The sequence below is a fragment of the Gymnoscopelus braueri genome (assembly GCF_963280865.1).
Source record: "Gymnoscopelus braueri genome assembly, chromosome: 9".
Taxonomy (NCBI): Eukaryota; Metazoa; Chordata; class Actinopteri; order Myctophiformes; family Myctophidae; genus Gymnoscopelus; species Gymnoscopelus braueri.
The window spans coordinates 41,978,603-41,995,101 of NC_137610.1; the positions used below are offsets into that span (position 1 = coordinate 41,978,603).

Here is a 16,499-nt window from a genome sequence, read left to right on the forward strand (position 1 = left end):
ATAGAACCCACGTCTTGTGTTGTGTGATGCGCGGCCACTTCGTCACCTTATGACTAATATGACTATGATTTTTGTTAGGTTGTGTTCCTGCATTATTATTGACTGACACGTATCACTCAAATTAATTGAATGAGTAACAACCGAAAGTAATGCCCATCATTTGTGCTCTCTCGTTTCCCCAGTAAGCTCCCTACGAAACTTGTGAATAAGGGTCCATTTCGCCAAATCTGTACACACTCTCAGAGCATTGATTGATCTAACACAGTTGCAGTCTAATCTCACCCATTCTACACCAGCAATTACACATGGCGGACATTAGGGGTGTGCCGATATATCGTCCCGCGATATATCGCGATACATTTTCGTGACGATATGTATCGTTTTGGGGGAAAAAAATATCGTTTTGAATTTGTTTTTTTGTTTTTTTTATAATAATCAGGCATGCAAACAGCCCCAAGGTGAAAAGGATGACAACATGCTTTTTTTTCCCGCGTCAGGTGTCACACTATTGCCCTAATTGGATTCAAAACGGCTATTGTAGCTGAAAAGCTACAAGTTTACATGTCTGAATAATGCAAAAACAGAATTATTTGTTTGCATTTGCTTTTTTTCTCCCCCATATATTTTCATAATAAAAAAGTGCGTATCGTATCGAAATCGTATCGAAGTTGTGAGCCCCATATCGTATCGTATCGTTTCGTGAAATTAGTGTATCGGCACACCCCTAGCGGACATCCGTCCATACTTGAGTTAAAAATGTTTGCTTTATTTATCTTCAAAGATTTGCAAGAATTTTCTAAAATAGCAAATATACAAGCTCATAGCGCGGCACTCGGTGCTGCGCTTAGTGCGCTATGAGCTTGTATATTTGCTATTTTTGAATAGCCAAAGTATAAAATGGTTCAAGTGGTTACACAGATGCGTTCCCGGTTTTCATGGGTTAAGATTGAACATAAACGAGTGTTGGACGGTAATGCTGAGTGCAGAAGGCATTGCATGTTGTTTGGGTTCTGAGAGGTTTGAGAGAGGTTTGAGAGAGGTTCTGAGAGGTTCTGACCTGTTATTCAGAGGGTTTAATAAAAGACCATTATTGGAGTTAATAAGCCTCTAAGTTGTCTTACAGGGGGAGTTACGTCACAGCACTTAACTCTGTGAAATCAATGCCAGCATGGATGACTGGCTTTAGGGTCAAATTAAAACATAACCTCTTGTATTTGGGAATATCATGGGTTTCACCCAGATGACAAAGGTGAAGCATTAAAACGATTGAAACTACGGCTCCCTTTTAAAAGGTGCTTGGTGCAACAATATCATAGCATCATGTTCCATTTAACATTATTATGATATAGTATCTATCTTATCACAATTCAAATTCATATCCACAACATTAACTACTCTTTATGGAGCGCAGCAACGTTTTGGTGAGCAGGCGTGTGGAAAATGGAGATCCATGAAAAGGAGACTTTATGTTTTGTGATCTCCTCCAGAGAACTATTGTGTTGACTTAGGTGTATTACTAACAGTCTCTTAACGCTGTGTTTATCATCTTCAAATAGTGCAGCATGTTTGCGAGTTCTACCTGACTGAGAGGATGATCAGTAGCCTACTTTGTGTGTGGGTCATGTGTAAGCCTGTCACAGTCAATTATTACATAATCGCCTAATCGCAATTATTTGAGATAATCACAATTATTTTGCATAATCGTTTCCCAAAAGCTTTCTGATGTTTTCTTGAATCTCTTTGGTTACTTAACAGTAAGTTAAGTTTGGTTGATTTCTTAAACTTTCCCCCTAACCCTAATCCTCTCTACTATCTCTTGAAAGACTGACCTTAAATAATGTCAAATTAAACGGGTGAATTACAAACCTAGCAAACCTTCCCATGCCCTCTAGTGGAATTGTTGATTAACTGCAAGTTGTCTTTCAGTCCTACACTGAGAGTGGTACTTCCTTTCTCCCTTACTTTCCTTCTGTCCAACCTTCTCCCTTCATTCTTACTCCATTCTTATCAAGTCCTCTCCCTCTTGTTTTCTTGTCAGGTCCATACTTCTTGGTTCCAGAGGACTTGACATCTTCCACATTTCTCAGAGGTTGGAGAGTCTGAGTGCTGCCACCACCTTTGAGCCTCTGGAGCCAGTCAAAGACACTGATATACAGGTAAGTTTGTATATCTTACCTGTATGAGATGTACAGGTAAGCCTGTATAAGATATCATAGTCTTGTTGTGCAAGACTGCAATGGTCTGTCGTCTGTGGCATAAAACTGAATGTAGGAATGCCCTTTTTGCTGGAGATTTTGATGACGGGTCTAATGTAGAATGATTACAATACTGATCTGGAGTACCCAGCCAGCAAAATGTATTCCTATACAGTATGTTAGTCCTCCAATTTTGTCTAGTTTGCTCAGCAGATCAATCAAGCACACAGAGATAAATAGTTAACAAGGGAAGGCATAAGGACTGAACAGGTTTTCAAAGTAGAGAAATAAATAGGTAATACTTTTTGCTTGCTGAAATTTGCGAGGTAACTTGTAGAGGTTGTGGCGATTTCCCTCATTGAAAGCATCTTATTGTGAAAATACCTGAGCAATGAATCTTCACTGATCTCCACTGCATTTAACAAAGCCTGTTATCCACACTGGAAACATGTTTCCAGAGCTTTCCACCTCAATGACAGTAAGACACGCTGTGGGAAAGCATAACTTTAGTTTATCTTGCATTTTTTCTACACTTCCCTCCTACTTCCCTTCTTGTTTCTGTTGGACCGGCGGGGATTCTTTTTTTTGCCACCGCAGCCGCTGCAAAACGTTCAACTAGTTTGATCCTGCGCCTGCTGCTTAGACAGCTATACCAATTCCACTGCTCATACCCAGGATTGCTGTGTTGGCACTGTGCTTTAGACATGTTTTTAGGTGAGGAAATAAGTGTAGGGTAGTCAGCTATAGACCTGACTTTAGTCAATGCAGTTACTTTTGTATTATTTTGCAAGCCTGGTGGTATAATTTATATTCTTTCAAAAATGTTCTTGGAAATGTATGAACGTTTGTATTTTCACATCGGTCCAGAGAGGAAGACTCAGCAAGTACAACCAATCACGGTCACAGAGCTTGACTATGCAGATGGAATTGCCTTAGTCTCGGACACAGCAGAGAAAGGAAGGGAACAAACTACAGTACTGTCAGTAGAACTGGAGTGCAAGAAGATCGGCCTCAAGCTCAATGCCAAGAATACAAAATTAATGGCATTCAACACGGAGGACAGAATCATTGCTGCTGTCAGCGGTGTGGTCCTCGAGGTAGTCGAAGACATATCTCTGTGCCCGGTCTGCCTCGACGGAACAGGATCTGAACCTCCGGGGGGCACTTGCCTGGAATGCCTTGTACGGGATGAGGAGAGTATGGAAATCTGAGATGGGAAATGACCTCAAGAGGCGGCTGTTTGTGGCTCCAGTAGAATCGCTACTGCTGTAAGGGGCAGAGACATAGACGCTCACAGTACAGCACAAAAAGGCCCTGTTGATGTCACATGGGAGAACCACATCAGAAACGTTGACCTCTACGGGGGCCTCCTGTGGATCACGGGAAGTTCCCCGCGAGGGAAGTTCAGTTGCCAAAGACAGTACAGCATTTAAAATACAGATTACAGGGCAAGAAAAAAAGTACAGTAGGTAGATACAGCATGATGGAAAGACATGACATCACAGTCAAAGCAACACCATCAATACACAAGGTCAGGGACTTGGAACGGATGGCGAGCGAACTGACACTGGGAGCAAACCCAAGGCACAGCTAGGGAGGGGAAGGTGGCGCACCACCTATGTAGATTAGACACACTGCAGTGTGACAGAGGTGCTAGAAACATCGCAGAGCTCCGGATTCTGATGCTGGATGGGGGGGGGAGTGTAAGCCTGTGATCCAGGAGTCCCGAGTTGATGTTGTTGGCACCAACTCGGTTGAAAGACGGCAACATGTTAATAATGATGGAAATATGACATTTCTGTTTGATTGAATACTTTAACAGTTTGCAAAAAAAAGCACAGAAAGTACAGATTAATACAACGCTAAAAAGATTGAACCCAAGAAAGCACTGGCCTGTTTCCATTGGGGTCTTGAGTATTGGTGTATTGTTGTAAATTTCAGCCAGCTGTTTTAATACAGTTTAATGGAAACTATTCTAACGATTATGCAAACTAATTGTGATTTAGCTCAAAATAATTGTGATCAGGCAATTATATATTAATTCTGACTGGCCTAAGTATATTGCACATAATCATGGACCATTTTCCTGTCCGTCTACTTTTTCCTCATCATCATTTTTCTCGTCATAAAACATTCAATAATTAATTACACTTGATAATTGAGTCATTGTTGGCTAAACATCATTGCATGGTTAATAAGTATTGGATGTTAGAATTGTATTCTTAATCAGTGCAGGGAGCATTTTTGGCTGTAGTTTTCTTATCAATCCACTCAATAAAATGCATTAAAATTCCACACTCATATGACTTGTAAAGAATACGTGCAATGTAATATCTAGTATGTGATATAGTGTGTGGTTGGATTACAAGATAAAAGCAAGTTTAACTACATGTACCCTAGCATCCCTACTCTGGGTATGCCATAACAGGCAAACAATCGAGAACAATGGGTGAAAATAGCAGATCTACAAGCTCACAACCCTAGCGTCCCTATTCTGGGTATGTTTGTAATAGGCAAACATTCTGTGTGTTGTGAGCTTGTAGATAAGCTGTTTGACGTACAACAAAGTATATAGTAGGGTGTAAATGTTCTCAGAAATAAAACAAACCACGGCATGCTTTGGAAGATGGTCGTTAGTAAATGTCATGTATAGAGAACCGAAGACATCACTGCCGCAAGAGGCCTCTATCCCCTAGGGATGCCACCGATTATTCGAATTTTCGAATATTCGTTACAGTCTCCATAATCGAAAATGATTTTTAAATTTCGATTTTAATTATATTTTTTTTTTATTTAATTTTTTTAAAAACTTTTTTATGCCTTAGTTTCAATCAAAATATATGCTAATACTAATAATAGTAATATTATAGTCTTAATAATTGTAAATGGCCACAGTTTGTTTTACTGTAAAGTGGAGGAAGCCAGCTGCGTTGTCTGTGCAGACTCAGAGTGCTGCTGCAGCCACACACTCAGGGCCGGATTGGCCGTCGGAAGGACCTCCTAGTGGCCTGCCTGACCTGATGAAAAAAAAAAAAAGAAAAAAAAGTTTTTTTTATTTTTATCATCAGGGGGGTGGCGGCGCCATCGAATAATCGAAAAAATATTCGCCAGGGCTGTCCGAATTTCGAATTGGCTCAAGGTCAGATTGTGGCATCCCTACTATCCCCCTGGGATAGTAGGGATGTAATTTTTTCCTTTGAAAATACCATAGTCCACTTATATATTATTATATTATAGGGTCGAAGTAGCATTGTGGCATATTATTATAATAGCTTGGAATTTATATAGCGCCTTTCATGAACCCAGGGACTCTTTACATCAAAAACAATGAACAAACAACAAACAAACAACCAAACAAAACAACAAACAACTATTTGCCATAAGCTTGAGAGAATAGGTGTGACACAAAATGTGTTGTTACAGGGACCCCCCAGAGGCAAAGATGTGAGTTAAAAAAAAGTGTATGGGTGTGTATGTGTATATATATATATATATATATATATATATATATATATATATATATATATATATATATATATATATATATATATATATATATATATATATAGCTTCTTTTTGCAGATTTTGCACACATTTTCACGATTTTTTTCCTCCAAAATAGCAGATCTACAAGCTCATGTGAGCTTGTATGTCTGCTATTTTTGAATAGCCAAATAAATCTAAAGTGTCACAGATGCGTTCCCGGATTGAATGAGTTAAAAGAGTCCAGTGTTGGAGCATGGCGAATCTCCATTGGGGGAGAGTTCCACGGGGTGGGGGCTGCCACACTGAAGGCTCTGTTTGGGGAAATATAAGAACTGTGTTCCACAAATAAACTAATGAGGTGAGGATATCGCAAGCGGGGCCCAACTAATTGGCAAAACAAGATTTTAATGATTATATAACATATAATATAAAAAAAGTACCGACCACTAGGGGTGTGCCGATACACTAATTTCACCAAACGATACGATACGATATTTGGCTCACAACTTCGATACGATTTCGATACGATACGATACGCACTTTTTTTATTACGAAAAATATATGGGGGAGAAAAAAAGCAATGCAAACAAATAATTCTGTTTTTGCATTATTCAGATATGCGAACTTGTAGCTTTTCAGCTACAATAGCCGTTTTGAATCCAAATAGGGCAATAGTATGACACCTGACCCGAAAAAACAACAACATATTGTCACCCTTTTCACCTCGGGGCTGTTTGCATGCCTGATTATTATTATTGTAAAAAAAAAAACGATATTTTTTTTTCTCAAAACGATACATATCGTCACGAAAACGTATCGCGATATATCGCGGGACGATATATCGGCACACCCCTACCGACCACAGAAGGGTGGGCTCGAACGCTGTCGACATTTCCAAGTGTGGGTCCTGACTCCTGATCCAGAAAAGGTTGAGAATCCACTGCTAAGCTAATAAAAATGAAATGTTTGTGAGTAATGGGGGAGTAACAGCCAGAGAGCTGGTGTGTGGATGACCATCCCCCCTATTTTACTGACCTAATTGTTCCTCTGGGAAATTGTTGTGTAGCTTTCAGGCCTTGTTAATGTGGGCGTAGGACAAAGGGACATGCAGTCATAATAACCGGCAGGTCACAGAGGCAGTGGAAGTGTGTTTAAACTGTTGATTGAACTCCATCCCATATCAATTCGGTACGTGATGCGTGGATACGCGTAAGCTAATAAAGTACCTGTTGGTATTATGATTGTTACATAGTCTCTAATAGTAAAATAAACACCATTAAAATAAAGTGTAATAGTATATTAGTTGAATCAATATTTTAACTAAGCTCAGTTTCACAGATGCTATATTTGCTATAACAGTTTTCAGGGCATATGGCTATGTAACAGTGGGATTAATATATAGCTTACCTCAGGAAATTCACCACATCATCCAACTGCCCATCCCCCCCCCCCCCGTCCCCACCCCCTCAGGTGACCCTTAGAGCACACATTCTGTTTGGGCAGGCAGACCTTTTTAATGCATGGATTTGCCGACTTACTGTATAATAGGCCGACGTGGGTAACTGACTGAATCATTCCTCATGGTGAAACACGCATGCGCAGCAATCACTCTGCTGCAAACGGCCAGTGATCCCATTTCCTCGTTCTGCTCAAGGCATTGGTAGATTCATCATGCTGCTTTCCCCACAAACGTAACGCAGAGATGTATGGATGTAATGTATGCATCTCAAATGATCCCACAGCCAGCAGTATACAGGCACATTTCCATTTTTACTGGCCGTGTTCATTAGGATGGAGGCTATTGCATATCACTTGGTGTTCCCTCCACAGATGCTCTCAACACACAGCCAGTCTGCGTGCTTACAGCATCCCAAGTACAGTACACATCGTCTGGTGGAAACCTTGGTTGATTAATAACTATATTCTACAGTTATCTCCTTTTTTCTCCCTTAAATGTATACGTTTTCATATTGTGGTAATTAAAATCAAAGGGTACTATTGGAACTTCAGATGATAATAATAATAATGTTTTAATACACACACACACACACACACACACACACACACACACACACACACACACACACACACACACACACACACAGAGAAAGATGGAAAATAATAACAAGAGGAGGAAGACAAATGAGAAATACGGGGGGGGGGGGGGGGGTGAATCAGCAGTACTGTCTGGATCTAAATGTTCATTAACACATAAAAAAATTAATATACTCTACTCCTTTGTACACCTACAATTGTGTGTGTGGGGCCCACGCACAAATAAGACTGGGAAAAGCTTTTTTTTATTTATTATTATTAATAACTACTGTAGATGTACTGTCTGCAGCCCAACCCGGGTTGTAACGAGGTCTACCCTTGTTTGTCCCACCTTCTCTTTGTTCATCAAAGAGATGTTCCTGCGTACAAACGCTTTCGTCCTCCATCCCTCTCTCTCTCCACCATCCCATCCCACCCCGCTGAGGCCCTGGGTTTGGTCCAGGCATATGGGCTTGAGTGCAGTCCAACCTAACTTCATCATCTCTCTCTCTCCCACTGTCTGTCTCTCCCTCCAGTTTCCTCTGTCCCTGATTCCTTCCCCAACCCAAACATAATAGTCAGCCGGATGTACCCTAGCCTGGGTGGGACTGACTGACTGACTGACTGGAAGTGCACTTAGTTACTTAGCTTCTGGCAGCATGGGGGTTTGCTTGCACACACACACGCACGCCAACTGTCCAATCGCCTAAGCATTTTTTCTTTATTCATTTAGTAGAAAAGCTGAGAGAGATAAACAGCAGGTTAAAGGAGTAGTTCACCCAAAACAAGTTAAAAATTTTTTTTTGCCGCATTCTGGAACTAATAATTTGATTACCGGGTCATCGGTCAATAGGAGACTCAGTAGGAGACTCTTTGTGTCTTGTGTCTCCTACCGGAGACTCCTCCGGTCATCAAAAAATCTCCATGAATTCAAGGCTTCATGGGTGTGTACCGTAATTTTCGCACTATAAGCCGCACCTGAATATAAGCCGCAGCAGCTAAATTGAATGATTTGTACATATATAAGCCGCACTGGACTATAAGCCGTGGGTGTAAAATCCATAGATTTAGGAGGTCCCCTAGTGGCCGTTAGCTGTAAAAATCCATAGATAAGCCGCACCGTTATATAAGCCGCAGGGTCGAAAAATGGGGAAAAAGTTGCGGCTTATAGTCCGAAATTTACGGTAATTGATAAAAAATAAGTAATGTTTTGGGTGAACTACTCCTTTAAAGTTCTATTCGATCCCAGAAGGCTTAATGTATCAAACAACACACGATATGCACAAAAATCGTATCTGCTTCTTTGTTGCATGCTCATATGCTACGCCTCCAAAATATATATTTGTGAACCCATGCTTGACCAAAACTCAAGAAAGGGTCTGAGTCATGTGATGTGGTCTATAAACAAAATGATTTAACAGATTTGTCATCATGGTGTGAATGACATTTCCCGGTTTACATTATTGAATTGAGTTTAATTAAAACAGAACTGACCTCGGCTGTGAAATGTTGGGAGAACGCTGCTCAATGCATGCTTTGCGACTTGATCAAATAATCATTCATTCCATCATCCCAAGTGTCCTCTTAATCAATACATACTGTCCATATGCTTTGCAACATTTCTGTTTATAATATTCTCCAAGTTTGAATTGTGTTGTAAACAAGTATACTAGGGTTTTATCCTCTCCTGCCTCTGTCTTGTCTTTGTGCTCTTCTCTCTCTGAGAATTAGGGTTGAGGTTCAAAAGGATTTAATCGAATCTCAATCAAAATGCGAATCCGCTTATCAAGCCTGAATCCCTTTACCGGAACCTTTGGATAGACCTTTAGTGGGCAGCTTTCTCAAAAAGAACATAAATTAATTATTTAGCAAAATGAATTTAAAGCAGAGAAGATTTGGGGAGGATTCAATAAGAGATTACATGTAGTTCCAAAGTGGAACCGGATGTTGAAGCCCAACCCTCCTGAGAATAAGATGCACAATAAGATCATACATCACCTCAGTTTCCTAGAATACACATTTTGGCTTCTGCTATCACCTTACCAAGCTGCAAGAAGTCTTACATTGGAACAATTGCCTAAATCCTAAGCTCGGATGTCTGTAGTATTTCAAATCAAAGCAATCCACAGAGAAATGTATTATATCTCCTTTCCTTTTTTTGTCCAATGAGTCTGTTCTCAGTTAATGTGATTTAATTAGCTTTGCAGTGACTCTGAGAAGGTGATATTGGTGCATTTCCATTTCCTGTGTTGCTTTTGAAGTTCGTTATGCGTCTTCTTTTGTGGCCGCAGGGAAAGTCTCCGGTCTCCACTGTTCCAAAGGCTATATTCAGGAATTAACAGATCTTTCTGGATTTCTGTTTAACTGCATGTGTGCCATGGGTTTGCAAACATACAGCCTGGACACAAACTGGAGATGCATAGGTGTGTGTGTGTGTGTGTGTGTGTGTGTGTGTGTGTGTGTGTGTGTGTGTGTGTGTGTGTGTGTGTGTGTGTGTGTGTGTGTGTGTGTGTGTGTGTGTGTGTGTGTGTGTGTGTGTGTGTGTGTGTGTGTGTGTGTGTGTGTGTGTGTGTGTGTGTGTGTGTGTGTGTGTGTGTGTGTGTGTGTGTGTGTGTGTGTGTGTGTGTGTGCGCGCGCGCATGAATGACCTGATGTGCAGCCCCCACTGTCATAGAGAGAAACACACACAGAGGGAATTGCCGTGTGAATGATGCAACTGCATGTATGTATGGATGAACAGGCAGTAGTAACTATCTCTGTGCGTTATTAGCCTACAGTCCTAGATTTATCCGTGGCCAAGCCTGGATGAATGTAGGAGGCGCAGTCTATAGGTCACGCTTTTAGGTGACCTATATATGGGCAACTTTGATTAACTTAAAACAGAGGGTTTGGTAAACAGGCTTTGTCCATATTGTTCCTATTAACTATTAATCTATTGCCAATACCGGGATGCATTTAAATAATTTGTCCATACTAAATTGTGCCACACCCACCGACCCACGTGCCACATGCTTTATTAAGCATTTGACATTTAGTCAAACGTAAGAGAAGGGACAATTGTGAATTTTAATTTATCAACCACATGAACCCTGGCTTCTCTATTTTGGAAAAACGTACCAAGAAATGTCCAAAATACCAGATCTATAAGCTCACAATATGTCGTGATGTGACACGGTGTGTGCTTCGTAGATTGGCGATTTCTGAACAACTTAAGAAAGAATGACACATTTTTTAAATAGGGCTTGAGCACTTAATGCTTAGGATGTCCCATTGTTAGGCCAATCACACACTTGTCAATATGGTTGAAATAAGGAAGGGTTCCTGTGTGTCTGTCAGCTGACTGACTGACTAGGTGGGGGTGGGAATTCAGTGTGTGGCTCATTTGTTCTGTGTTATCAAACCAGCCATATAACAGCAATACTAAGGGACAAGGAAGAAGGGGGAGAGAGAGAGAGAGGAGGCTACGATAGAGCCTCCCCTTCTGGAGGAAGACAAAAGCCAAGGAAAGGAAAGATAGAGGGATTGTGAACAAAAGGGTGTAGGAGGAAAATGAGAAAGAAGGAGAGATGGAGGGAATGAGAGAATGTGCTGACGTAAAAGGAAGAAATGGCGACTGCCTGCCGGGTGAATTCTCTCCTTTCTGTCCGTCTGAGTCTCAGTTATCACTATTCCATCTTTTTTCCTGGTACTACCCCCCCCCCCCCCACCCCACTCCTTCTGCATTTAAATCTGTCTCCTCTCATTCTCTCTCTTGCTTTCCATTTTCTCACTCAGATTTTTCTCTGTCCCTCCCCCATCATGCTCTGTCTCTCTCCTGCCCCCACCACTTGTCTGTCTGTCTTCATACAGTGATGGCATGCATTGGGTGGACACAGTCTGATAAGCACAGATCTGTGTGTGTGTGTGTGTGTGTGACTGTGTGTGTGCACTGACGGAGCCCCACCTCTGACATCTCTTCACGCGTGTTGCAAGCCTCGTGCGGCTTCTATGTTGTGTCCGCACGTGCAAGAACAAATGAATGAATGTTTGTGTCGTGTGCGCGCACAGGTGACACATGGGCACCGCTTCCATGCTTCTCTCCTGCGTGCGTGCGTGCGTGTGTGCGTGCACCATAACAACTTGCCCGTGCACAAGAGGGCTGTGCGTTGTGAATGAGTGTATGTCGTGTGCCTACACTACTACACACGCGGGCACGTGTGTTTCCATGCCTGCCTTTTGTGGCACTGTTTGCCTCTTAAAAGTATGTTGTGTGTGTGTGTGTGGCCCCCTACATGTCTCCCACCCCCTTCATTAACTAAACATGACCCTTAAGAGCATGATTAGCCTGGTTTCAACACAGGATGTCGGAAGTCATCAACCGAGAGGGGAAAAAAAACATTACTGTAATTGCATTGCGCTAAGGGAGAGAAGAGGGAGGGAGGCAAGAAACAGAGGATGCATAGATGGATAAAAAAAGAGGAAGAAAATGAGTGGGACTGAGAGGTTGTGGGGGAGGGGGGGGGTGATGCTGGGAAGAAGTGAAGGATCGAGAGAGGTAGAGAGAGAGTGGGAGAAAGAGAACGGAGGATGGATGGGGGTGTTAACTTATGGTACGATCTGAGAATATATATGAATCCATAGCTCCTTCTCGTGGATCCCCCCCCCTCCCCCGTGTCTGAGTGCGGAGTTGGTACGGCCCTCCCGACAATAAAACCACCTCCAGTGAGTCTTGATGTGGCACTTCTACCCGGCTCTCATGCTCGCCGCCCACAGAGACGGTGGCCTGGTTTAGCACGGGGAAAGACTGCGACTGGACCGCCATGCTGGCTCCACGGGGCACGGGGAACACGCCCCAGAATGGCGGCCACTTGCTACTGCCCTGGCAGAGCCTCAGAGAGATGGGGAGGGTCGGGGCCAGGTGGGGTGAGGGGTGCAATGCGGGTCTCACAGGGGCTGTCAAAAGCCTGGACACCTGGCAATATGTTGCTTTTTAGGTACTTTTACTCTTCTCCTCTTGTCTCATCCTCTCCTCCCTGTCTGGCTGTCTGCATGGCAGTCTAGAGCTCAGCATGAGTGAGTATCGCCTACACACGCGTATGCGTGCGTGCGCGCACACACACACACACACACACACACACACACACACACACACACACACACACACACACACACACACACACACACACACACACACACACACACACACACACACACACACACACACTCTTAACACTTAACTATACTGTACATGCATGTGTTTTCTGTGTGTGTCTCTCTCTCTGTTACTCTTTCTCCCTCCTCATTGTATTGGCTTATTGGCGTACTTTGCTATTAATGTCTGTCATGTGTTATGATGACAAAAACAATGATGGTAATGAATGCTCCAATGATGATAATAGTGATTTACTTTTTGAAGGCATCTGTACAGTATGTATTCTCTACACAGGAAGTGGAGGAGTGATGGGGTGGGGTTACACACAGACACACATGCGCTCGCAAGCGCACACACATGCAACGGCTCGCGCAAAGAGGGGCACCGGCTGGCTCATTGTCTCACGGCAACTGAGGACAAAATGCTTCCTTCATTCCTTCCGTCCTTCCTTCCTCCCTTAGCACTACTTTCAATTCACATCATGTCATTCTGACAGACAGCAACCACATGTTTTTAATGCTGAATGCAATTTTGACAATGACCTGCTAATTAAAATGTAGGTTATACTTTGATGGTTATAGATGTACTTTTGTGTGTGTGCGTGTGTGCTTTCCTCAATACGATCCTACTGCTACTATACTTCATCTCTCCATTATTTCACATTTGTGGTGGGGAATTTGTTCCACTTAAACAAAGGAGACTGTACAGCGATGCATTATTTTCTGTAACTCTGTCATCTAAGTTGTAGTTCATAAGAGGGAGGCTGCTCTGAATTTGTCTTAACGAGGAGAGGCTGTCTCCCTTCATGCCTATAGCGATTCTAATCATTGTGATTGTGATCTGCAGAGATTGCGTGCCTTATCAGTCAAATTTAGACTGTATTCCTATACGATATTTCGTAATTGGTGATTGTAAGTAGGCTGTATTGCCGTTAAATCACGATGTCCATAACATACTTGATGTTACTAGAAGGTATTTGATCATTTCAGATTAGGCTCGATTGGAAAATGAAGACCATAATATAAAACGTTGATCCTGCCAGCTAAGCTGCCATTTGTCATCATGACTGGCCTTCTATAAATTGTGTTCAGGCACTGTCTGCTCGTCTTGGATGACCAAGCCCAAGGAATAGAGGGCCCGTATATGCCAGCGCAGTGTGCGCGCAGTGTGCACATGCATGCGTGTCACATGCCTGAACACGCGCAAAGCATGTTACATACATGTTCATGTCGAGAAGTATTTTTCCCCCCCTACTTTACTTAAAAGTTTGATTTGAGCATTGCTAACCTATTATTACTATTGCAGAAATCCACATTTATACAATTCATTTAAAGGAATGATACTTTACATAGAGCTGTGGTGATTAGTAATCACCAAATTCATTTCTGCAAATTCAAGGGTACGCAATGTGGAACACAGTCAGACGGCGAAACGTTAGTACGCCTCTCAATGTCTGGATGTTTTGTCTATCAAGCCACAAACTTATAATCATGTCTTATACTCAGTATATTCTTTATGGGTTTTTGCACCTCTTTTTTAAATGTATATCCATATTTGTTTGAGATTCGGCTACTTCTGTTTTTCCTGACGCCATGTTCCCATTCCTGCAGAAGCTTCTAGGCTGTCTGGCCATCTGGCTGTTGGTGTTACAGTGGGTCAGTATGAGGGAGCATAACATAAGGGTGGGCCCAAAAGAAACAATCCAAATCCATTAATTTACACATGGCAATTTTGGATTGTTTGCTGAAGTCTGTCCATATGTTGGGAAGCTTATATTTTATCAGGTTTGGTACTGTATGTGTGTCAGACTCGGCGGCGGTGCAGGTCTTGAAAGTAAACCTCCTGTTTGCTGTCTATTTTTACCTATTGAGAATGAAGGCATAGAGGACTAGAAGCTTCTGCAGCATTTAATCATTTGGAAATGTGGGTTATACAGTGGCGTACATTGCCTTCTTATAATGGCATGCCTAACAATAATGTCTATATATCGATACGCAGCATATTACGGATTACGGAGCCCCTCCTAAATTGATGATCAGTCACTGGTCAAGGAATAGATTGACATAGCAGCAAACATAATTCATGAGTCAAGTTTTTTATATTTTCATATCATCATATGATTATTTATGATGATAATATCATATACTGTATATACGCGGTAGGATAGCATACCTAACAATTGTCTATACCAATACACAGCACATTACGGATTACTAAAGTTTCGATTTTAAGAAACTAACACATGTACGATAGGGCCTTTCTTATATGCAGTACAATGTATACAGGTTTGATAGACAATATTTTGAGGCAGAAGAGATTGTTGATATTTATTTGTCATGTAGTTTTTTGCTAGTTGACGCACAACTAAGTATACATATATGGTTTAGTGGCTGGCTAACCAGCCTTTGTGCTTTCTAGATACTATTCTATACATTGTTTCAGTGCAATTCTCTCAGTGTTGACCTGAGCTCTGTCCCTTGGTTAGTTAAATATAGACATTTTGTAATACTCTCCTGGGTAGAGAGGTTGAGGTAGGGCGGGCAATAGAGAGAGGGGAGACGGGGCAGGCTATGAGAAGTACACATGTATGCCAGGAAAGATACACAGATAGCAGGACCAGAGCGAGACGAGGATAGAGGATGAAAGGAACCAGTATGTGAAATAGTGAATAGAGAGAAAGTGCTTTTTAGAGGTGAGGAAGCGACAGTTTGCTGGTTTTCCTGCAAAACCTTGACCTTTTATTATGTGGTATGCTTTTAACTCATTCAGTGCCACTGGACGTCTAAAACGTCCTTTGATATAAGCCCTGTGTGCCCTGTATCTCGGCTCCTAAGCACTTTTTTTTTACAATGAATTTTGGCTGTGGCACTCGGAGCCAAAATTCCATAAATAAGCTAGGCACTGAATGAGTTAATGGCTTACCTGGAAACAAAATGTTGCCCTGGGCAATGCATACAAGTACATTTTATTGCAAAGATCCCCAAATCTGTAGATGGAAATTTCTCTTCTGCCTGCGTGTTCTAGCAGTAGTGCTACATGGGAATCTGTAGAGGTCGCTTCTTATAAGACTTGCAAGCATGTCAGTCACAATCTCTGAGCTAGCCAGCAACCTCCTCAATGACCAGTTAGCACAAAGCTGGGGCACCCCTGGTAGTTTGAGTGGGTCAGCTGTTAAATAATAATAATGAATTCTATGTATAATGCACTTTACATTTGGACAAATCTCAAATAAACATCACACCACTGTAAAACCATCTAAGAAAGCAAGTAACAAACCTTAAAAACATGAGGGGGTTATAGGGCCGAGGTTCCCCAGCTAAATGATTTGATAGTTAGGCACTATAAAGGCACACTACGACCAACAACGTTGTTGTTTTAAGTATAATGGTGGAGGGGGAGGACTAGTTGGCAAAATGGCTGCGTGGGTAGACCTCGTTCATCCATCATAACTGAAATTTGGGCACAGAAGATGAGAGGGAGATTAATGAAGGAGCGATATGGTAGACAGTTTTGAGACGGGCAAAGAAATATGAAATGGATAGATGGAGGTAGTGAGCAGTGCACGATGATGAGGTGAAACTCTTATGAGATAGATGGAGGTAGTGAGCACGATGATGGGGTGAAACTGTTATGAGATGAGTAAAACTATGTGC

General features: G+C 41.9%; 1 protein-coding gene across 1 annotated transcript in view; it reads left to right on the plus strand.

The window, feature by feature from the left end:
- The window catches only part of nup93 (nucleoporin 93), a 44,575-nt gene that overhangs the window by 3,494 nt on the left and 24,582 nt on the right, over positions 1 to 16,499 (plus strand). Inside the window, exon 3 of the mRNA XM_080438340.1 lies at positions 2,039 to 2,156. Within this exon, the coding sequence (XP_080294466.1) occupies positions 2,039 to 2,156 (118 nt within the window). The remainder of the gene's footprint in view (positions 1 to 2,038; positions 2,157 to 16,499) is intronic.